The 23,882-nt window shown below is 43.0% G+C and overlaps 1 protein-coding gene across 1 annotated transcript in view; it reads right to left on the reverse strand.

The window, feature by feature from the left end:
• Nucleotides 1-673: 673 nt before the first annotated feature.
• Nucleotides 674-23,882, reverse strand: part of ERGIC1 (endoplasmic reticulum-golgi intermediate compartment 1) — a 65,945-nt gene continuing 42,736 nt past the window's right edge. Inside the window, exons 4-10 of the mRNA XM_064458717.1 lie at nt 22,744-22,838; nt 21,970-22,094; nt 19,373-19,477; nt 15,378-15,438; nt 14,062-14,162; nt 11,235-11,357; nt 674-4,472 (exon numbers count right to left, since the gene is read on the reverse strand). Of these exons, the coding sequence (XP_064314787.1) occupies nt 4,365-4,472; nt 11,235-11,357; nt 14,062-14,162; nt 15,378-15,438; nt 19,373-19,477; nt 21,970-22,094; nt 22,744-22,838 (718 nt within the window). The 3' untranslated portion in view covers nt 674-4,364. The remainder of the gene's footprint in view (nt 4,473-11,234; nt 11,358-14,061; nt 14,163-15,377; nt 15,439-19,372; nt 19,478-21,969; nt 22,095-22,743; nt 22,839-23,882) is intronic.

Here is a 23,882-nt window from a genome sequence, read left to right on the forward strand (position 1 = left end):
GGACAAACACCTTTCCCAGTGCCTTTACCCATCTTTTAAGCAGAGTAAGGAGCCTCCAGCACCACCCTGTCACTTCTGGAAATCTGAGTTATCCAACTGTACTGGAGGCTAATTGGAAGCGGGTAGGATCTCCTCCTTCATGAAGATGTTGTACAGCAGACACCAAGGGCAGTAAGCAATACCAGAAATTAAAAGGAATTGGTTTCTTAAAATGGTGCAGATATATAGTATACAAATTCGATGTGTGTAACCCTTTACTATTTAATATTTAATAATTGCCTCAGACACTTATTTCTAAACACTCGGTGAGGCAAGGCTAAACGGAAATTAAAGGAAGGGGGGAACAAGACCCAGGTTATTTTGTATACCAAATGGCACAGTGACTAAAGCCAAACCCGGGAACGTCCAAGCACTGTCCACTCACCCCTCATTAAAAAAAGGGAGGTTAGGACACTTGGTACTGTTCAAAACCAAGCACTGACTGTCCAGACATGACTCAGTGCCGATTACAAAAGAGCCCCGTGTTAACTTTCTACACTGTGACCTGGTTTACAGTGATTTCATTGTGTGATAACGCTTAGTTCACTGAAATAATAATTAAAAACGAGAAAAAAGCCCTTTTAGACTGATTTTGCAATAGTAGTGCAACAAGAAGCCAATCAAAACACAGGAGTTTTAATTATAGAACTAAAAAGACTAATATTTTATTAACATAAGGGTGCAAATTAAAAGAGAAATGCCAGAACTCCTTAATAATCTCCACTGTAAAAATGCAAAAAGACTTGTGCTTTAAACATCGCCACAACATACTACAGGGCTACGTCCTCCCACCCCTGCCCCTCTCTCCCTTTCCAAGGACTATTGAGAAATACCTCAGTGACATTTAATCTGGAACTTCAAACGACTACTCTAAAGCAGATACTCATCACAGTCATTTTCACCCTGAACAGTCTGTGTATCACACAAATAAAAAACAACTTTAAATGAGAAAGATTCAGAAATTAACTACACACATTGCCATCTACACTGCAGATTTCACTTTTTACAGAGCAGTAGTTGAATGCAAGTATTTGATAAATCAGATCAAACATTCACAAATGCTTGTCTTCCGTTTTTCTCTACCCCATTTCCATTTTTTTTCCTAAAGGCATAATCTTCAGCAGTCCATATACTGCCTAGAACGTACCTAAGCACAGCTTTCCCTAGAGATAAAAATTTTAACCCCACCATTGCAAAGCATCCTATGCCACAAGTTGTCACCGCATGATGGAGAGTAGCTTTAGAGGGACTTACTTAAACTGGAATATATACAAGTTCTAAATATTTTACTTCCTGCAGGGATGTCTTTCTTGGAAAACCACAAATACTTCTGTCAAAATACTGACTTGAAAGAGCAAAGTCAGGAATATGAATGAACAGCTACGATCGATGGTTTTCCCTCCACTATGGCTTGAAATTATTTTTGTTTGCATTGATGTTTAAAAGCATAACTCAAGTAATTTTGTTTCTAAAAAGTGTTTGAAAATAAAAGTGAAATCTAACGAGACATGTATGCACGGGGCAGGACTGCTATAACAGTAACTACCTCGCGTTCACATTTGGACAGATGAAGAGCAGATTCTTCTGTAAACACATGATGCAGCATCGTTACACGACCCAAGCCTGCCACGTCTCGAGGACAAGCTCGCCACAACTTACAGCAGACCCAGAAGGTAGCCTTGGCCTGGCAGTACTCAAAGGCTTAGATCTGGTTTAGAGAACTAAGGTGTGGACTGTTTCTTCAGTAGAGTTTTGCCAGAACTTGAGTACAACTTGGTTTCCACATCTAGCAAAAAAATGTGATTTATTAGGTTATTGCAGTGGACATTTTGGCAGAGGAAGCAGGCGCACTGAAGTATGCATCTGTTATTTCCCAAAAAAGCCAAACAGTTTCACTGGTCTGGTTTAGAGAACTGGCCTGGACTGCACATAAGGCAGCATTAATTCAAACAGAGGATGGGGAGAAGGGCAGAAAGAACATGCCAGGGAACACAAGGAATCTGCAACCAGCTTTGCTTGCTTGTGTTGAAGAAACTGTACCAGGGAAGAAATTTCAGAAAACTAACAGTACAATCCACTGCACTACAAAGATCTCTTGCACAGCTGAAGAGAAAGACGCACTGCTAAGATATTAAAAATAACAACTTTATAATCCACTGGGTTCATAAGCTGTGAGCAAAGACTCAACAAATTCAGGAGGAAAAACTAGGACAGTTTTGTTGTAAGCTTCAGTTAGTCACAGTGGATTAGAGGAATCCTTCAGCCAGCAAGAGAAGCAATTGCAGTGGAAAATCCCAGTCCCACCGGGCAGCCGCCGCCATCCAGTGGGTACCGCTCATGGGCACACGGACGCACGCACCGAAATGAAGACAAGCATCTCATTTTCAAGTTGATTTTTGTAAATGGAAAAAAATGTATAAAATCTATCCATACATTAACAGATACAGGAAGTTACACAATCCAGTTTACACCTAACGTAATAGCAATCAGTCCATAATAAGAACAGGAAAAAAATACCAATGCTGTAATTTGTCCAAAGTCACTACAGGGCAGAGGACGGCAGGGGGAAGGTGGTTGGCTTCTTCTTTTTGGTGTGTGGATAAAACTGGCTACCTTCCCTACTTCCAAAGCAATCAGACAATTTCAACAAACATGTATTAGAAATACTTTTGAAATGCATCTGACTCTAGGATTAACACTGAATATTCAAAGATTCATATTATTACAGCATAATGTTTGGATACTTTTGCCTCCAGGAAAGGGCAGTGGGCAGTAGATATTATCCAAGAGAAATCCTGCACCCGTCTTAGAGCACTGACTGAGTTAAAGATTTTTATTTTATGATTTTCATCCATCCTGGAACGCTTAAAATGTGTGTATCCTCAGCTCAGACATTTACAAAGCATGCAGAGACTGTTAATACTCAAAGAACATTTAGGAGGCTATGGAAAATGCGCTGGTGGGTATTGGTCTAATTTTAGTGAACTCATGTCTACCATAACATGCAAGCCACACCTGGCAGTAGTTTTTCCCCTCACGCCTCTGTCTGTTGGAGGCCCCAGAGGACAAGGCTTGAATGAACAGGCATGGAAGCTCAGGTACCATTTTAAGGAATAGAACAAAACAACTACTAGCAGGGCCCAGCTTGTGGGAAGTCCTGCCCTGCTAGTGGCGTACCTGTGGGTGAACAGTGTCAGTCTAGGGCTCAGAAAAGATGCCTGACTGAATTTTACAGGAAAAGGGAGGCACCTTAAACCCTGGAAAGACAGACTTCCTGTGTTTGACAGGTGTATTCAATATACACACACAAAGTAAGACAGTAAGCTGTGCTCATCATCCACCCAGAAGACTGCACCATTTTTCTGAACATATAGAATATACAACCCCTTTTCAAAATACCAACAACAACAACAATAATAATAATAAAGCAGAAGTGCAGAATCCAGACTGTTGGGTGGTCTGTATTTAAAAAAAACATAAGAAAGAATAAAAGCTAATGCTGTAAAGACAACTATTCCCTTTCAAAGCAAAGGCCACATAAAACTGTGTTGCTCAGTTTGGTTTTTACTTCATGCCACCTGTAAACACAAAACTGGATATTCAGTTTCTGGGAAGAAATGAAACCACTTTTACATCCAGAGTAAAAGAAAGGCCCTCCACTGCCTGGATCACAGATTACCCAGGAAAACGTAGCTGGGGGAAGGCTTCCTCTTCTTGTTTGCTCACTTCATTAGAAAGGTCATATCTGAATAAAAGAATTTTCAGTAAAAGCACAAAACATTTCTTGATGTTATTTCTGCCCTTTGTCTCTGAAGTTTGCTACAGGGACTAACACTTTCCATTCCTCTCCGACAGATACATCACCTTTTTGGCACCATGGGTGGAATTTCTTCCTAATGTATAATTTTGTGTCATACAAAAGTCGATTGTCTAATCATGCAAATCCAACAGAATTCCAAGAAGTGCCACAAGACAGCTCAACTCTTTGCAATCTACTACCTAGTTTGTACACTGCCATAGGAACCTCCCAGAGAACAGACTGTCATCCTTACTTAGATCTGATGGTGTATTTCATATATGTGATTTCAACCTCCCTTTCTGGAGGGAGATAATCGATATCCATGCCCTGATTCCATTGATATTTCACTCTTGGAGCTCTCATATGCATGGAGATTTCTTTGATTTGTTGAAGGCGTCTTCACTGAACAGCCTGATTAGAGAAAAACTTACTGATTCAATCAAATAGAAAATAAAGACAAAAACAGGTAGTGGTAGATTTCTCAATCTTTGCTCCTGCCCTTGGAGACTAGGGTAGAGTTTCACTGCTACTGCATTTTCCCCAGCTGGATCTTCTTCCAGGCCTCTGATGCTGTGAAAATGCAGGAGTCAAGGATCCCAGCTACAGTAAACGTTCCTCCAATGATGGCACATATCTGAAATGTACAGAGAGAGGAAACAGGTTTGTCAGTGATGAGGGAAATTTTTACACAGCTTGAAACTGTGGGGAGGGATATTATTGCCTACTACTAGCGTATTTTCTGGAAGCACTAAGAACTGGGTAACGGTACTTTGGACGTAATTACATGACAGTCATTCAGGAAAACCATTCCCTACAGTGGAATAACTTAGTGCTATCCTGAACTCATCACAGCCTGAGCTAATCGTAAATCCCAGCTCCTAGGAGCCTACATCATGAACGCTGTTCCTTTCAGGGCTAAACTCCACCTAACAAAGCTTTCTAGAAGCTCTGTGTTGCTCATATCTTCCTACTAGTGTTTTCTATTATAAATACCATGGCCTTGTAGTCTTTTCCCTATTTCACAAGATACACCATTTCCAAACAGGCAAAAGACACTTAAATAGTATGTGAAGGACAGTGACTAACAGAGAAACCTAGTTACCAGTGACACCTACAGCTAAGTCTAACACTTTCCATTACAGGGGCTGCTTACAAAAGCACTGCCAACTTAACTCTTTGTGGGCCAAAGCTTTCCATGCAAGAAGTCTCGGGTTCAATTATTTAAACACCAGTAAAAACACGTATTCATTGTAAAGAACAGGGTAAGGGAAAAAATTAATGTCCTGATTGGCGTAACAGCCCATTTCACTTCTGAAGTGCTAGAAAAATGGAGTATTCTGACGTGCCAAACCAAAGGTACTTTGGCATGGAGCAACCAAAATCAGGGGGCACCTGTGGTGGACTTTGCAGCTCATTGCGTCAATTCCATTATCTAGGAAATGGGGAGAATGCCAAACTTCCCTCCCAGGGAAACTGTGAAGGAAAACACATTTGAAGGGTTCAATACTATGACAACAGCTGTCTCAGAGTCCTTGTGGAAACATATGACTATGGAGGGCAGCTGATGTCACTCCAGTCTTCAAAAAGGGCAAGAAGGAAGACCTGGGAAACTATAGGCCAGTCAGCCTCACCTCCATCCCCAGAAAGGTGATGGAACAGTTCATCCTGGAGGTCATCTCCAGGCATATAGAGGAAAAGAAGGTTATCAGAAGCAGTCAACATGGATCCACCAAGGGGAGATCATGCTTGACCAACCTGATTGATAGCCTTCTGTGATGGCATGACTGGCTGGGTAGATGAAGGGAGAGCAGTGGATGTTGTCTATCTCGACTTCAGCAAGGCATTCAACACTGTCTCCCATAACATCTTCATAGGTAAGCTTAGGAAGTGTGGGTTAGATGAGTGCACAGTGAGGTGGATTGAGAACTGGCTGAATGGCAGAGCTCAGAGGGTCGTGATCAATGGGGCAGAGTCTGGTTGGACGCCTTTAACTAGTGGTGTTCCCCAGGGGTCTGTACTGGGTCCAGTCCTGTTCAACAGATTCATCAATGACCTGGACAAAGGGACAGAGTGGTCCCTCAGCAAGTTAGCTGATGATACCAAGCTGGGAGGAGTGGCTGATATGCTGGAAGGCTGTGCTGCATCCAATGAGCCTGGAGAGCTGGGCTGAGGGGAACCTCACGAAATTCAACAGAAGCAAGTGCAAGGTCCTGCACCTGGGGAGCAACAACCCCATGCACTGGTACAGGTTGGCAGCTGAACTACTGGAAAGCAGCTCTGATGAGAAGGACCTGGGAGTGCTGGTGGGCAACAGGCTGACCATGAGCCAGCAAAGTGCCCTTGGGGCCAAGAAGGCCAACGGTATCCTGGGGTGCATTAAAAGGAGTGTGGTAAGCAGGTCGAGGGAGGTTATCCTTCCCCTCTTCTCTGCCCTTAGTGAGGCCACATCTGGAGCACTGAGTCCAGTTCTGGGCTCCCCGGTTCAAGACAGGGAACTACTGAAGCCAGTCCAGTGGAGAGCTACCAAGATGATCAGGGGAGTGGAGCATCTCCCTTATGAGGAAAGGCTGAGAGACCTGGGTTTGTTTAGCCTGGAGAAGAGAAGGCTAAGGGGGGATCTTATTGATCCTTATAAATATCTAAAGGGCAGGTGTCAAGAGGATGGGGCCAGACTCCTTTCAGTGGTGCCCAATGACAGGACAAGGGGCAACGGGCACAGGTCGGAACACAGGAAGTTTCACCTGAATATGAGAAAAAACTTCTTTCCTGTGAGGGTGACAGAGCAGTGGCACAGGCTGCCCAGAGGGGTTGTGGAATCTCCTTCCCTGCAGACATTCAAACCCCGCCTGGACGCGTTCCCGTGCCCCCTGCTCTGGGTGTCCCTGTTCAAGCAGCGGGGTTGGACGAGATGATCTCCAGAGGTCCCTTCCAACCCCCACCATTCTGTGATTCTGTATACAACTGACACTGAAGGGAACTGGTGCCACACTAGACCTACCATGCCATGTCTCCCACACAGCACTACGCCCCACGGGCAAAGTTAGATGAAAGAGTAACATAAGAGCAGCAGTGCTTGGCTCAGTAGGGAGTTAGCAGTGGCAACAGAACAAACAGTTCATTAATGGTGAGTGCGAAGGCAGCAAGAAATAAACCACTCATTTACATGCTTATTTATAACTGGAATATGTGTGTTTAGTGAGCTTGGTGAAATGAGGATCTGCAGTAAACATGGCTTTTGCAAGACAGCTGGCATGCCAGCAGATAAAGGCTTCAAAAACCAGAGCACCAGCCTGAGGCAAAGTTAGTATTTTTAGGGGACAAGTACAGTTCCTGCCCTCTGTGCCCCCCTCCTTGCCATCCCTCGGAGCATGACGCAGGGTGACTTTTCAGGGAAAATGACCGCAATGGAGTTGGGTTATTTCAGTCCACAGCAGCTCAGCTGACAGGAGATGTTACACCGCAAACAACAGAAAAATCGTCCAACACTAAGATTTTGCATCATATGGTAGGAAAATCTGATTTCAGTGCAGCAGTGCAAGGGTGTGGGGAATAGAAAAAAATATATATTCATCTGCACAGCTCTGTACTGCTGAGTGTTTATGAGTCACACACACCTGGCATTCGCTTGGAGTCTGCCTCCCAGCACGAACACAGCCCTCTTGTTTCGTTGTGACAAAAAAATAAGGCAGCACCAGGGTTGGTCTCTAGGTCAGCACAGAAGCTGCACCGCTGTGTTTCTCTATCGTCACAGTTCTAATAAGTATGGAGAGTTGCTCCTTAGCAGCACTGAATGAAGTTAGGCATCATGCACTTATTTATATTTAATGGAGTTTTATACTGGGAATGATTGGTGTTTGGCTCCATGAGGTTACAGTTTGACTCAAGCCCAATCATTAAAGGTAGAAGGGAAAGAAATATAGAAGTATAATAACTCCAGCAGTGAGAGACCATGCAATGCAGGGAACACATGAGGGTTTTGAAGAGAATACGATTATAGGTTAGTGGCTGGGATGCAGGCTGAAGTCTAAAGGAAAACACGAGTGGAAATGTGGGAGGAGGCAAGGCTGCAAGGAAAATGACAGAAAGGCAAGTGTCAGGTATGTGAGTGTGGACCTCTGGGATGTCTTAAAATCTGAAAATTACTTTTAAGGACCAGTAGGACACCCAGGTAGTATCTAGTACGGTAAGCTGCAGAATCCCACTCAGAGATTTCTGGATGACCTGCAGCATGTCTTGTAGAACAACACTGTCTTAGTTTTAAAAGTGCCATGGGATCGAGTCTATGATACCTGCAGTAACAGGTCCCATGGCTGAAATAATTCTCCCTGCAACTGTTTTTTCCCCCATTACTTCCAGTTTAAATTTTTCAAACCTAGAGGGCAGACGAGTCCTTTCATATCAGGAAAAAAATTCAATTTTCTTTGGATTTTGAATGCTTCACCAGAACTTTGGCTTGTTTTCTGCCTGCTCTCCCTTCCCAGCCCCTAGACTGACCTCATGATAAAACCTTCTTTCAGTTTGGCCACTTACAGGAACTCATAAATTCTAGCAGTGAAACTTTCCCCCTTGCTCCATAACCTCAACCACGAGGCCATGAATGGCTTCTCTTTATGGGGAGATGCCTTGATCTTAAGCAGTACGGTTTAACGGGCAAAAACTACTGTGTTTAACATTGCGCCAGGTGACTGTGGTTAACCCCAGGACGCATGGCATATTCACAGCACAGTGACAGTGGCAGCACTGACCCACAAACAACACAAAATCTTATTTAGTACTGAATTTTTTGAAGTGTGATATCTAAAGTAAAATCTATGCTAAACTATTGCCTTTTGCCCTGCACAGGAAGCACCTGTCACGTGGTAGAGAAAATTAGGATAACTCTTCATACCACAAAAACCCAAGGAGCAGGCATGAGTTAGAGTGTCCATTGGGAACACCAAAGACCTGGGAACACTGCTATCATGCTACAGTGCTGCTCTTATTGGCACCTAAGTTTTGGGGGCCAAACTCATAACAAACAGACCATCAGATAACCTTCCCAGCAGCAGAATGAGACTCCTTTGGCTCTCTGCTGAACAGCCAACACCCCTCTCTTATCTGATCACTCTGGGGGGACAATCCCGTGTGGAGTGTATCCCTCCTTCCAACACTGACACCGTTTCCCCTGACAGGTGGCCACACTTAGACACAGGCTGTTACATCTCTAACTGCTGAAGTCCCTTTCAAGCCCGCAGGACCCTCCCCCATCCCCGGGATACATTTAAATTTACTGAAAGCCACACAGGTGCCCTAGTAAACAATCTGCTCCCTGAAAGGAGTTGCAGGTGATTCCCCCCACCCTAGAGCCCCTCTTGTGGTTTTTAAATGAAGCAGCTGCTGCTCAGAAAAAGCTGATGCTTTCTGTGGCCAGCCCCATTCGGCAACGACTCCAGATGCCCTAGCACAATCTCTGTTTGGACCTCAGCCCAATGCTGATTATCACTAACTGGTCTCCAGAGCAACTGTGATGCAAAAGGCCAAGCTGGAGATACAGGAAGGGGCTAGAGCAATGGAAAGGACAATGGAACAGATCACGTCATCAAAACAGGGCAAGGAAACCTAGGATAAAAGGTGTTTTGATCCTCTGCAGCACTGCTCCCCCCCTCCAACCTTTTCAATGCCACTTTGAATGCTGTAAAGCTTTAAGTGTAGCACATACATGGCCAAGGCTGCCCTACTGTGTAACATTCCTAGCCTAAATGAGAACAAAAGCAGGTCATCTGTACCAGGGCCAGATGATCTAGACTGATACTCATGATACAGCATCTGTAACAGGAATCTGCCTCTAAGTCAGCCACATCTGAAAAGGGTATGGCACACCTGCCTGACGTACTGTGCAACAGCTCCTGCAGATATCAGCGTCATCCACACATCTCCATAGGAAGGATGTTCAGTTGGAATGGCCCCACATGAGCTGCTTGAGACTACAGCCATTTATAAGACCAAACAAAGTAGACAAAAATCAATTGTAAAACTCCTCTTCAGCAGTCTAGCAGCCAGTACGCGCCTGGCTGACTTTACACACAGGATGGGGCAAAATTCTAGCTGTGGCCATCTCAAATCCAAAGGGTCATTGTGGCAATCAGTGAGGAAAGCCTCTACTCCGGACTTCTTATGTAAACTCTGAAGCACAGCATCAAACTCCACAAAGATACTATTTATATGCATACAATGGCACATTAGCAGTAAATCAATGCTAGCGATGGGCATGACAAAGAATAATGCCAGCTATCAATCCTTTCCAGACACTGTTTCCCATCAAAAACACCTCCACACCCTCACCCCCAACTAGATGTGGAAGAAACCTGTGTGTATAAGAGCATATTGTTAGCAAAAGTAGAGGCAGTGTGAGATGCCAAGTCATAAAACACCGATTGACCTTTTTTAGGATTATGTTTTGAAACTAGACAGATGTGCTAAGAGGTCTTAAACCACAACATTTAGATTTTGTTTCAAGCCCCTTTCTCTTGGTATTTGTATATCCTATAGATCACAAGCATTTCGGAAGTTAAGTGCAGGGAACTTGGTTTTATCAGAAGCTGAAAAATCAAAATCTTTAAGTGCAACACAGCCACACTGTTTATGTTACTTCCAATTAAAATATTCAAACAGTTAAAAAATCAAAATCGGAGGTCTTCATTCCAGCCAGTTTATCAGCTACTTCACATTCTACCATGCCTCACTGGCGCAGCAGACTGCAGCTTAAATTTTAAGCCAACTCCCTTAGGACACATTTTTTAAAGTTCTGGAAGATCTTTAAATAACTCTGCCTAACTAGCAGTTTGGATGGTACAGCTTTGTTACAGATGCTGAGATCAGTACTGCAGTATGTTATCTGGATAGATCAAAACATAACTTATCAGGAAAACACCTCTGGAATTGGATAATGCAGCTCTTCTCCACTTCTACCCAGGAGTAAATACCTGGAACTGGCATATTCATACTAGGCCAGGCAGCAGCACTGAGTAAAACAACAGCACTGCATTTTCTGCAAGTTAGACCTTAACGTTAGAGAGTCAGTTTATTGCAGCATGCTTTACTGCATACCATATTAGCTTTTCTTCCAAGTTTCTGACATGCTGCAATAGTGGCCATCCTGACTAGACAGAGTTTGGCACCTCTGAAATAGGATAATTTTCTTTCTTCTTGTGCCTAGCTATTAAATCAAATTGTCAGAGCATTGGGCTTACCAGTTATCTCACTTACACTTCAGTACAATTGCAGTGATGTACTGCTTTATTCCAATTAAGTCACAATGCTCTGAAGCAGAAACTCAATTACTCTAGACAAAAAATGCTCAGAAAAGAAATGAAAGGTAGGCAGGAGAAGGGAGAATTAGAGGTTTAGAGTAACTCACCGATGTGATAAACCTGTACAAAGGCTGTCGCCTCTCTGTGTATTTCACTGTGATGGGACTCAAATCGTAACGAAACCAGATAGCTGGGATAATGCGGCCAGTGTGACTGTAGGCTACGTACTCCTAGAAAAGAAAGTGGGGAAAAAATGGCAGAAAATGTGAGCAATCTTATTCCAGATAGTGTCTGTAATAAAACTGCTTCTGTGGATCTGGCCCCTACTCCCGTTTTGTACTAATGATCAGACTGAAAGAAGCGAACAGTTAATTCTTGTATGACTGCTCACCCCTCATCCTTACCAAATAGGAAAATAAGTTATTTACAGCCTGGTAATGCTATAGCTGGGTACAGAGAGTGATGGTGCTTACTCTCACCTTCATTCGAATTTACAGAAATAAAAAGAAAGGTTGTCATTGATTTCTCTAGTTTAGATCTGTTCTATTTAAATACAAGCAGTCTCTAAGTGGTTGCAGGTAAAGTTTTCATACTGTCAGTATGTAAATCATATACTGGGATATTCATCAAACAAACAAAATTTAGCTTGCAAGAACCTGAAAATCCCTTTTGTCCATGCACTCAGAATAGCAAGCAGCAGCTCCTATCTGTGAGGACCCCTTCACACTGGGACCGACATTATGAATGCTTTGCCCACTCAGTATGAATCATATAGAGCCATGTTTAAACCATGTTTCAAAATCATGCTAAAAGCCAAAATGAAACTATGTACAGAAAATTATTGGCAAAGGTTCAAAAACACTCCAAGCTTGTTTGGGAGAGACATCTTCAGATTGCCAGTGATAATCTCCTTTAATAACAGTTACAGTGCAATCAATCAGCCACAGGACAACACCCCAACAAGACATACGGTACAATGCCAACGTAGAACAGATACTAACATCAACCTATTATCAAAAATCACATCTTTTTGAGCTAATATTTTGCCTGTGCTCTCAATGGAAATATGTATCATGTTTCAAAGATCAGGACATTTATCTTGACCGACTGAAGAAAGCAGGCTGGGGACTCAGCAATCTAATGAGAGCCATCAGCACCGGCATGGCACACACTGCCTTTTTACCCAGTTGCTCTTCCGTTCTTTAGCCCTATGACATGCCTGCCAACTCAGATGACCTCTTCTGTTTTAATTCTTCTCACACAGAGACAAAGACAACCTCACATACTTCAGAAAGATGAAGACAAGCAATAGGACACCCATGAGCATGATACAAAACCCATAACTTTCTGTGAGCTCAGAGGGAGCTAGTGAAACAGCATCTATCTCCTTCATTACTCTCACACAAATCCCAAATTCCCCTCTATTTAGGTATTTTTCCATGAATGACAAGAGAAGCAGAATGTGGCTGATATCGCTAGTCATAGTTTTTTCAGGGCTTTTATTGCAGAAGTTCTGCAGCTTATCTTGGCACAGTGGATATCTGGGGAAGTGAGGAAACAGCGTATAGGAGGTGAAAGGGGAGAGGAGACAGACAGTCCACAGAACGGACTCTATTAAGTCTCTTCACAGTAGTCAATCTGTGTCAGACTATTCCAATGGCTTTTGATTTCTGTTTCCCACTGATCAGTATGGGAGTCAAGGACTAAAGCATGATAAAAGAATTTTTATTTTTAATGAGAAGAAAATGCAGAGACAGCACTGTTTCTCTGCACTTCAGCTCTGATAGAACTGACCTCATTTTTTCCTTCCTCTCCCTTTTTCCCCACCAGTAATCCTGCCCTAATGAGTCAGTCTTGGCCAAATGCCCCCATTTGCAACCATGCTCCCACAAGTGTTAAAAGCTCCTGCTGTCTATTTTCCAAATTACTTTCAGAACTTGCGTCGCAAGAGTCTTATCAGAACAACAGTTGTGACACTAAGCAGAACAAATACATTGTAATCTGAATAGAGGGAGACATCCAAATCATTGGGACACACTCCACAAGCAAGCCCAGAAGTCACTAGACAGGAACGTTAATCTGAGAACCAGTCCACAAGAGTGTGTGCTTGATTTTCAGTTATGGCAAACTAGCAGTAATTAGATATTATAAACAGATTCTGGACTTTCACTTAGCACCTGACTGGCAAATCATTTTAAATTGAAAGAGGCTTTTTACCTTAAAAAGCAAATAGGGTATTTTTTTCAAAGTTAAATACATTGTATTATTAAAATACAAATATCTTCACATTTCATGTAGATTACTTTAAGAATTATAAAGTTACAACAACTATCATAATCCACTATAGTAAAGTAGGCACTGTGAAATAGTCAACCAGTACGTATTTGCTGCTGCAGGTTCAGTGGCTTAATATCTGAAACCAACATTTGTAAAAAGCAAAAAACTCATATTTGTTTGATTCACCCATCACAATTGGGACTGTTTTATTAATAAAACCAGGTGTAAGTGCTGTTTTGTATGTTCACGTGGATTGCAGTTTCCATCCAGATGCACCTTGACACAAATCACGAGAGCTCCTACAGCATGTAAAAACCTTCCACACAATTTATAGAAATCTAGATCAGTTAAACTGACATATGAGAAGGTCAGGAGTAAGAATAACTTTCTCTAGAATTAAAACAATACCACCCCCTGCTCTGACAAGCCCTCACAATCCCAACCCTGGTAAATGCCAGCACCAGGAGCAACAGGAAGGCCCACTCTCAAGAGCTTCAGTTCCTCCTTCTCCCAGCAGAGGCTACTGCTCACCCACAAACAAATGTACATGGCTGCAGAGCAGAGGAGCAAGAGGGAGGAGGAATGATGACTGAAGATCCTCCATGCATCCACTGGGCTGCAATGGGGAGCTTCTCTAAGAACTACCTGCTTCTTTACCTTATTTGCTACAGTATATTGGTATGAATATCGCTGCTTGCCGCTCATGTCTTCGTACACCGTCGGGACTATCTTCAATATGTAATCATGAGATGCAAGAGCTGGAGTCAGAAAAGGAAAGTAAAGTATAAGTTAGCATTCAGAGAAAGGAATCACAGCCTACATAACATTTCAAAGTGAATGTGCGGAATCAACTAAAATAAGTAAGTCACAGAAAAGGTATCTCCCTCCTCCTTATCTCAGGTTCTGTGACAAAGCGACACTTTCGCATCCTACATTCACGTTCTTTGTACAAAACTTTGTAAGGCATTTGGACGACACCAGAACCTGCCCACCATTCTAAGACTTCTGTAGCACCACGACCCATGGAGATGAGTTTGGGCCACTTGAACTTTCCTAACTGCTTGCAGCTATAAATGATAAGACTTAGCAGCACCACAAAAAGCTGTCCTGGTTCAAAAACTAGCTAAGGTTAGAGCTGCAGCTCACTGAGCTTCTTTTGACAGAAAAAGCTGAGTCATCACAACCTGTGTAGTCCCAGTCCTTGTGCATCCATCCTTCTTTCTTCCTCCCTTCTCCTACAGCTGCTTAACAATTCTAATTAATCACTTTTTTTCATTATTTAAATGGCTTATGCCATTTTTTTGCTGGTGAAACAGTTCTAAAACAGAATTCTAAATGATTTCTCTACAGGATACTTCGGCCAAGTGTAACATAATGACACTAGGCTCCTGGAGAAAAAAATAAAACCCCAACCCAAACCAAACAAACCACAGTAGTCTAGCTTCAAAACAGCCATAGAAACTTTGTTCCAAGAAGTGGACAAGACTGATATCTTGCAGGAGCCTGAACACTTGAAGAAAAAAACTACACTGAATAGTAGCATGCACTGGAAATGTATTTTTTTGTCGCTGATCATAAAGAATGGTAATGAAAATGTCTATCCTTCCAGACACAGGGTAGAACTTAAGGTAAGAGCTAACTTGCAATACAAGAACAAGGAAAAGTTTTGGTGGTTATGAGAGCAGCAAAGGGAAGCTATAGGAATAGGATATGGACAAAAACCTCAGTAACTCTGAGATGGCCATACCAGAGCTGGAGACAATGTTCAGGTTGCAAAAGGGCTGCAATGGACCTTTTGAGCTAAGACTTTTCTATGGTACTGGAGAAAATAGAAATGTCTGTCAAAAATGTCTGGACTGTTTTGGTTGAAGAGGCAGATTAAAGACTTCTGGATACACCAGGTGTTGCATGAATATCCCCATTTTCCCTCCTGCAGAGAGTGGCTAAGACCTGAAATCAGCAAGAATACGTACGATTTGAGCTGAGTTTGTCTGCTCCCTCCAAGGCATTGAATGCTCCATGAACATTATGGACCTGGAAAGCAAAAAGGCGTATGAAGAAACTATGCTCTGACTTGGTACTCTTGACCTTTGCTTCCCTATCCTATGCTGTAACAAGGAGATCAGCCTGACCCAACCTTTCCGAAAAGACAGCCTCAGTCCAGTAAAAGGTGACTTGAAATATCTTTCAGTGACCATCACCACAGAGGTTGGTTCCAAGTAAAAAAGTTGATTTCACAACATCTTACAAGATGAAACTCCAAAACCACTCCAAAGCTAAAGGAATTGCAGTTGGAAGAGTAGAGTTGTGAAATTTCATTGTGAGGTATTTCCTAAGAGCTTTGCATAGTTAACTGTGAAGTTCATTTATCAGGCTGAAAGGGAAGTAAATGGGAGTCATATTCATGTTAAAACTCAAGAGTTCTCCTGTAAAGGTAGCTCATGTCAGAGCAGTTGGGCTTGTAGATCTTTACCTCATTAGCCCAGCTTTCACACCACACACACTATGCCCTTGGAGATGGGAAGGACACATGCCAACACTGCTATCCATTCAACTTTTCCTTGCATGTCCCAGGCACGCAAGTATCTGCCCAGAATAACAGGACTTCCATCCCATGCCTTCCACATACTATGATCTGGAGTTCAATCTGTGAACTCTGTAAACAGGGAAAACACCACAGCAACATCTGTAGATTAGAGGTTGTATCATTCACATAATGTACAGCAAGCTACACAGAAAGGACAAATAACTCCACAACCTAGAAATTCCTGACCTTAAGCCAGAGAACAGGGAAGAAGAGTTTGGAAGAAGTATTTGGTTGTGGGTGTGACAGAGTTTCACCTCACTAACAGCACAACGCATTCTTCTTCCCAGACCCTCTCCACAACTGATAGCACGTGGATGTATGTGTCTCATCCTAATGGCTGTTTCCCTATTCTGAATGCTACAGAGGAGGTAATGGTTTGGAGGAAGCAGCAACTGAATCGGTTTCCTTCCTGAGAAAGGAAATTCTAGAGAGACAAAATCACCAGCAAGTTCAACTGGCAAGGTGCTGGTAACAAGCGCAGAGCAAAAGCAACAGCTGAACCTTCTATAGTGCCTTTCAGTCTGCTGGCATTTCAAATATTTCACACAACAGCAATCATTTCCGAACTACACATGCAGACTGTACGTATTCTTTACTCATTGTAAAAAGCATACAAAGAAAGAGAAATCCCTGGGATGAGCTACAGTATTATGTTTCATTCTTGACACAGCTGAGAAGTCTCTTATAGAATATCTGGGCCAGAGACTTTAAGGTCCAATTCAAACACTCTAACCATAAATATCTGAGTGGTTACTCAGCCAACAACTGTATCTATCCTGTGAGGCACCTATATATTTGAACTTACATTCTTGTCCTTGGCTTCCCAGCATCTACACTTCTGTTTATATGCAAAAGTTGTCTGCTCTGCATCTCTCTACATAGTGACCTTGCAAAGCTGTGAGTTACAGAGCTTCCATACAGACAAAGGCACCAGGCATCTCCACAACTGCCTGTTTCTGTGCCATCAGGTCCTCTGGTGCATCCACCTCCCTTGTCAATGCAACATGGGTGGCATTTGTAACTCCCAGTCTGATGTTTTACCACGATTTTCCTCGTGGAACACTCTAGACTCCCATTACAATACTTGCTGTCCATACATAGATTGCTAATTAATCTTTGCTCTACAAAGCGCACAGCTGTGTTCCTTGGGGGAACATACTTGTTTGTACCTTGTTAAGTACCTGGAGGGACTTCAACAAGGAGCAAGCTTTTGGCCACAAAATTGCTTTGCAGCAGAGAACTTAAGCAAGCCTGTTTAGCCAGACTTTCTCAGGACTGTCCTGCACTGTCAAGGCCAAATCTAGTGCTTGGAGTAGTGGCACAGGAGGCTACTCAGTGGTTTAACAGTGCCAACACTTCATCCTCCTGCAACACGGACCTCAAAAAGATGTTTGTTGGGGCCTTGAACACCCTAGGCTTTACGCTCTACAAACACATGCAAAGACAAAAAACTGGACATAACTCAGGCACAGTTCAACAGCAGGCTAAAATAACTTCCGACCTTGCAACTATCAAGGAAAGACAACACCTCTGACCAGGTTAAAACTAGGATTATTCAAGACCATGACTTAGCACTCAGAGAATTCTATGATTAAAAATATATAATCTCCTACTTTCCACATCTCTTTCTTTACTGGGTTATCTGACAGGCAAGAACCTCATTTGTTTGAATTTTGGTCTCATCTACATAGTCTGACACTATTGTGCATGAACGGCTGTTGAAGAACTGAAGTTCATTCAATGCCAGATGAGATTTAAATCTCTATTTCAAACAGACTGGTTTTTCTGAAGAACACAGCATGTACCTTAGTGGATCATTCTGGCAGAGCTGGTAACAACCTACAAAGAACTAACTCCCAGCACATGACACAAGCGGATGAGGAACTCCTCACCCTCTTTAAGAAATATGAGCATATATTACATCAAAGCAGTTGGAGACAATCCAAAATATTCAAAGGTGTATCTAGATAGATTTAAAGCTCTCCATACTTGCTGGCTCTCTACACTGCTTGCTGAGTCTTGGTAGCACCTGTTTAGTGAACAAATCCTTTAATTTGTGCTGTTGAACTCATGTTTGCCTACAGGATCAGCAGCACCTGCACGCTGCATTCTTGTGTATGGACATGAGTAGTTATCTTGAACTTTGAAAATACTAATCAGAACGTGTCCAAATCAGGAGCCAACTACATGTTTGCTAGACAGGTTTCTCACCACCAGAACTGAAGATGCTTGCTCCTTTGCCCCCAGCTGTTCAGGCTTCTCATATCATTCATGCTGATTCACACTTCAGCTTCATTACTCAAAGGCTCCATGATAAAACAATGGGAATACTACATTAGAGCACCGATTTCCCACGCAAACTGCAGAACTCCCTATTAGCACTTACCTAGTATTTTTCATAATCTCAGTGTGCTTTACAGACATTAAGCCAAGCTTATTTATATGCTAATATTTCAGCGTTCCCACACAAGATATTTCCTAAAAGAAGCCGGGAGCAGAATCAGAAGACTACAAAGCAATGCTTAGACTTGTTAGCATGAAAAAGGATTTTGGAAGTGGGTGTACAAGAAGCAGACTAATGAGACGTCTGTGCTGAGGAAAGAAGATTACAGAGAGACTATGGGTAAGCAATGTTTAGGGTGAGTCGCAAACTGGGCGTGCACATATATAACTCCCACCTATGATGCTAGCTCCTTGGAAGTAGGCTAAAGAAGTTCTGTAATCTGTCCTTATTGAGAAATCAGGAATTATTACATAACTTACAACACCTGGTGAAACTCTATTCACTGGGCAGGTACAGCATTCAGCTTCTTCCCAGCAGGGAACTGGCAGTTCTAGGTCTAACTTGTGTTTCATAGAACAAATTTGACTAACCGGTGTCTGCTATACAAGTACAGTGAAGTGAATTAAAACGAACTTGACCAGGGCCTTGGTAAAGACAGCAGCAAGCACACATCTTCCCTTAGTATACTCAAAGCTCCTCTGCAGAAGCAGTCAAGATTTGTTTGCTGTCTTAATATGGAAAACATTACTACACAGGATTTTGCAAATCCATGAATCCTCATTTCTACTCCCTGCAGGAAGATAGCCACATAGTTTTCCAAAAGCACTTTCAGTTTCACATAAAAACAGCAAAGTTACTCTATGACTGAACACTGCTCCTTCCTGAGGTGGTGGCGTGTAAATGGTTTGCAAACTTTTTTGGACTGAGTGTACATTGCATGAATGCAAGGGATGGGCTTGCTCACCCAGGCAGTCCTTTCTTATGCCCTCCCCACACTGTACCTGGCCCTTCCATAAAACCGAAGTGTCTAATGTTAAAGCCACTCTCACTGCATTCATTCCCCTAGAGCCAGGGAACTTTCAGGGAAGAGAACTCACCTGCAGCTTGTCCCCAAATGAGAGCTTGTGGATGACATGAGTCATGTCAGGATTCTGAGGCTGCGCAGTGGCACTGTGTGTTGACACGTGAAAGTTACCAGGGACCTAAAATTAGTCAAGACAAGGAAGACAGGGTTTCACATTTTATCCCTCAAGGCATTGCTAGGCTCTGTGATATTAAGCAGAAATTCCTGGATCTGTCCAGCCTGGCAGGCTGTATCTACTTAGCAGTGGACAACCTCTGGCACATCAGAGAAAGGCTCTGAAATACTTTCCTGCACTTGACCAACACCACCACACTGCATACAGAGTGGTGATCAGTTACATCCCGCAGCCCAAGAGCCTGGCAACCTCACATCGCTACTGCTGCTGACTAGGAGGTGATGAGTGGATCACTCCCAACTTTAGAGATTCCTAACGCTTAAGGCTATGTCTTTCATCCCTATTAAAATAAGATTCATGTCTCTGACAGGCAACAAACAGTTGCTTAATGTTTTACTCCCACATTTGTAAATGGGCCCACTGCTGCAGAACAACTCAAGAAAGCTGTGAATATCTTATTGTAGTACTCATCATGAGCAACCTTACATTTGAGAAGATTTTATATAAAACTCATTCTTACATACAAAGAGGAAAAAACCCCACCAAAACCAATGGAGCTTCCCATACAAACTAAGCTACATCTTCAGCTTCTAGGCCTGGCAATAGCCCTTCCAAGTGCAGGATTTTTCTGGTTTTAGTTTTTTAAATGGAGTGAAATACAAAGTTCTGAAAAACAGATATTTCACCTAAGGACTCAGTTCCAAGACAGAAAATGAGCACTGGTGTCATTCTGATGGGATCACTCTAGCATGCACACACTTTTCAGGTCACTAGCCCTACTCTGTGAAGTCTTTCAGCAGATTCAGCTCAATCACTGTTATGAAGATTGCAATAATTTTTTTCCTATTGAGAAAAGGTTGGGAAATGAAGCAACACTGAGGAGCAATCTGACATGGACTAAGACAAGAGTGGGAGGATGGTTATACAACTGGTGCCCATTGTGCTCTCTGCAGAGACACCTCACCAGCCGGGCCACGGGAGGCCACATGCCAGCTCCATGTGCTTTCAGGAAAGCTAATTTAAATGACTTGAGGAACAGCAGTGCACTCCTGGGAACACTTTCAGGTATGGACACAAGCTGTGTCATACACAAGCTTGGTAAACAGGATGGCAGACTCTGCAGTAAGTAGTACACACGATCATCTCACTGTTACCTTGTCCTCCCTCTTCAGGTTTGAGAATAACACCCAAGTGCAATCCTTGGTCAAGTTTCAAAGCTTGGCCATGGCCCCCTCCAGATACCACCTCGTACAGAAGCCTGTACAATTTCTGCCAAGGGACTGCAGGCTTCCAGCTCATACATGAGAGGTCCAGGTTTGCAGAGCCAAACAGTCCTGGGTCAGGTCCCCTCCCTCTGACAGCAGTCCCAAACACTATATGAGACAACGCAATTAGTGGCGTTTCACAGATTAAGCAGTGAAGGGAGCTCCTCACTGCCATATACAGCAACCCCTTTTTGAGTTGCTTTGGTGAGCAGAATGCACCACATCCAGCAGACAAACCCCCAAATAATTCAGCTCTGTGCTTTGGGAATTAACAGAACAAGAACTACCTTTCAAGAAGCCCTTTCCCAGTTTTGTGGACTATCAGCTGCCAGTAATCTTGGTGGCTTAGAGATGAGGAAAGAAATGTCCTCTTTTTAAGTCCCTAATCCTTTCCATGCCACAAAATCTGTAAGAGGTTCTGCCTGTTATTTTTAGATGCGATTTAACATGACCTAGGAGGAAAAGACGGAATCAGGATTTTGTAGCCTGTGGTACATGAAGAGGCGTGAATAAAGGGTGTGCCCTTCTTAGGACATCAGTGGGCCCCACCACTGCCTCCCCCACCCCAGCTAGTCATCTCCAGCATTACATAGCAAGATTATTCAACTCTGAACACACCCATCCCAGAGAGCAGCCTCCTCCAGGCCTGGATTTTCATTCTTTGAGACAGAAGCAGAGCATCCTGACAAAGCATGCGCAGAAGTTGTGTGCATGTATTCCAAACATCTCAGCACGGAACCACTTCTGTTATGCTGGCACCCTCTAGTAGGGAACATTCCTGTCATTCTGTGACTCTCGGAACAGAAGAGCACTTGGATACAGACATTGCCAAAGACCTCTGCACAATGAGTCACATTTTGGAGGTGCAAAAGTCCTGACGAGTAAACATAGAAGCCATTCGGCATTTGTAGAGAGTTCATACATCGCCTAAATATTAGGCTGATGCGCTGAAAGAGAAGCACTGGCTGCAACACAGAGCTGCCTTCTGCTGTTAAGCAATGATACCTCAATTACCTTTTCCTGAAAACAAAGGAAAAGCCTGAACTAACACACTCTCTGTGGGTCTAACTACACAGCTTCCTCTCCCCATGTAAGACTTAGCCTTACCACTGATTAGGGACATGAATGTATATTCTACAGGAGAGACACTGACACACAGATCTTCATGAAATGGCTTCTGCTAGCATTTCCCCAGTCACCATACACTCAACCCCTGTCATTCCTACTTACCTTGTTGATGCTGAAATGGCCCTCAAACCTGCAGCCATCCCCATTATTAAGAGGTATCTTCATCGAGTTGTCAATATGACCCACTTCATGCCTTCCCATTTCATCTTGGATGTCTAGTCCAACTACTGCATGGGTGGAAGGGGAAGACACAAAAAAGTAAAAACAAAAGAAACAACAGGAAGGTTGCATAGTAAGAGCATGCACTGCTTTTACTGGGAAAAAATCCACGTCTTTTTTTGACATTTGACTGAACTGTGCTAGTAAGGTCATTTGTCAAATATTAATTGTTATACCAGCTCTTCAGAAAGAACTTTGTAACCAAACTTTTCAGACTGCCTATTTGACACAAATATACCTCCCATATCCTGCCAGTTGACTGCAATCTCAGTTACACAAAAAGAAAAACTTCAGGTAGACAAGGCAGGTGATTTGTGAAAAGCCAACAACTAGCTGGTGCATTCAGAGTTATGAATGAAACTTGGGAGGTTTCTTGCTCCCAGACACAAAAAGGTTGCTATAAAAAAGAGGAAATCAGATTTAGAAAGAAGCCAGCGAGGGAGATCGGCCACTAACATGGGCTGCGGAGTGAGCACGGGGTCCAAGAAAACAGATGTCCTGGCTTGGAACAGAAAGCGATGGGGTATTGGCAAAGGCTGCAGCTACTTGATCTCCATCCATCCTGTTACAGAAGAAGGGCCACTGTACCAGTTTGGGCCCATTTCAAATATTACTTAAAATACAAAGAAAAACTGGAAAGTGAAAATGGGTACTCACATTCACAATGCAGGTTTGGCAAACTGATGTTCAGATTCACTTCTATTTTACCTCCACTGTCTTTGTCTGGGTCATCCACGTAGAGCTCATTAACTCTGGAGGACAGAAAACACAGGTGGGTTCAGGGACATAGCTACTCTCCACAGGAAAAAAACACTGAACAGCTTGCATGGGAAGGGAAAAAAGGAGACTTTGAAGCCGGGGGGCTTGACTGTGTGAGAGCTGCAACAGAGTTACGAGACACAGAGCAGGAAAAGCCCCCCCACAACTTCATGAGGGCAAATCACGATTTAATTTTACTTCTTGCTTGGCAAGTGCAGGAGGCTTTAGACAAGTCCCTTGCACCAGCAGAAAACAAAACTCCTGCTCTGATTTATGCTCCCTGCCTCCTTCCCCAACCTGAGTTTCTAGAGGTGATACACAAGACCCTAATGTTGAAGAGGTGGCAGGCTAGTGTGCTAGCCCTCCACATACCTGGGCTGTTACTCCTTTCAGGACAGAGAGAAGCATGCGCTTTTTCAGTTGTTTCATAAATAGTTTTAGAGAAAGGCTGATCTCAACTATCCCAAAGGAATGCTTATTTGTGTAACAAATTGCCTTTTGTTATTGCCACCCAGCTGATAGAGCAGTGGCAAGAGAAGGCAGCATGGCATACTTGTATCTCTCTCCATAATATCTCATTTCAATCTATGAATGGTAACTAAAATCAACAACTAAAATTGATGAGAAGAGGATTTGAGCCAGGAACAGATGGGAAGAAACATCCTGGAGAGCAGGATTTAACACACTACGCAACAGTCTCCCAAACAGTAATGTTGTTTCATAGCACCCACAGTGCTGGTGCATATTTCACAGAAGACAGAACACAGATATAGAGTAAAAGAAATACAAGAGTATCAATATTTATTGTTGGCACATACAATCCATCTGACACATTACAAATAAACAAAAAAAAAAAACCCCCAACACAAGAACAGCTGAATTAGCTGAACAGTCCTAGAGAATCTACCCCATGGAAACTCGCCACACGGAACCGAAAAAATGGCAAGATTACGTAGCAGCTCTTTCTCCCTCCAAGTCCAACACTGTTCAGCCTCATCGAGTAAGAAGATTTGACAATTTATCTTCCAGTCAGACAG

The sequence above is a fragment of the Phalacrocorax carbo genome, chromosome 8 (genome assembly GCF_963921805.1).
Source record: "Phalacrocorax carbo chromosome 8, bPhaCar2.1, whole genome shotgun sequence".
NCBI classification, from domain to species: domain Eukaryota; kingdom Metazoa; phylum Chordata; class Aves; order Suliformes; family Phalacrocoracidae; genus Phalacrocorax; species Phalacrocorax carbo.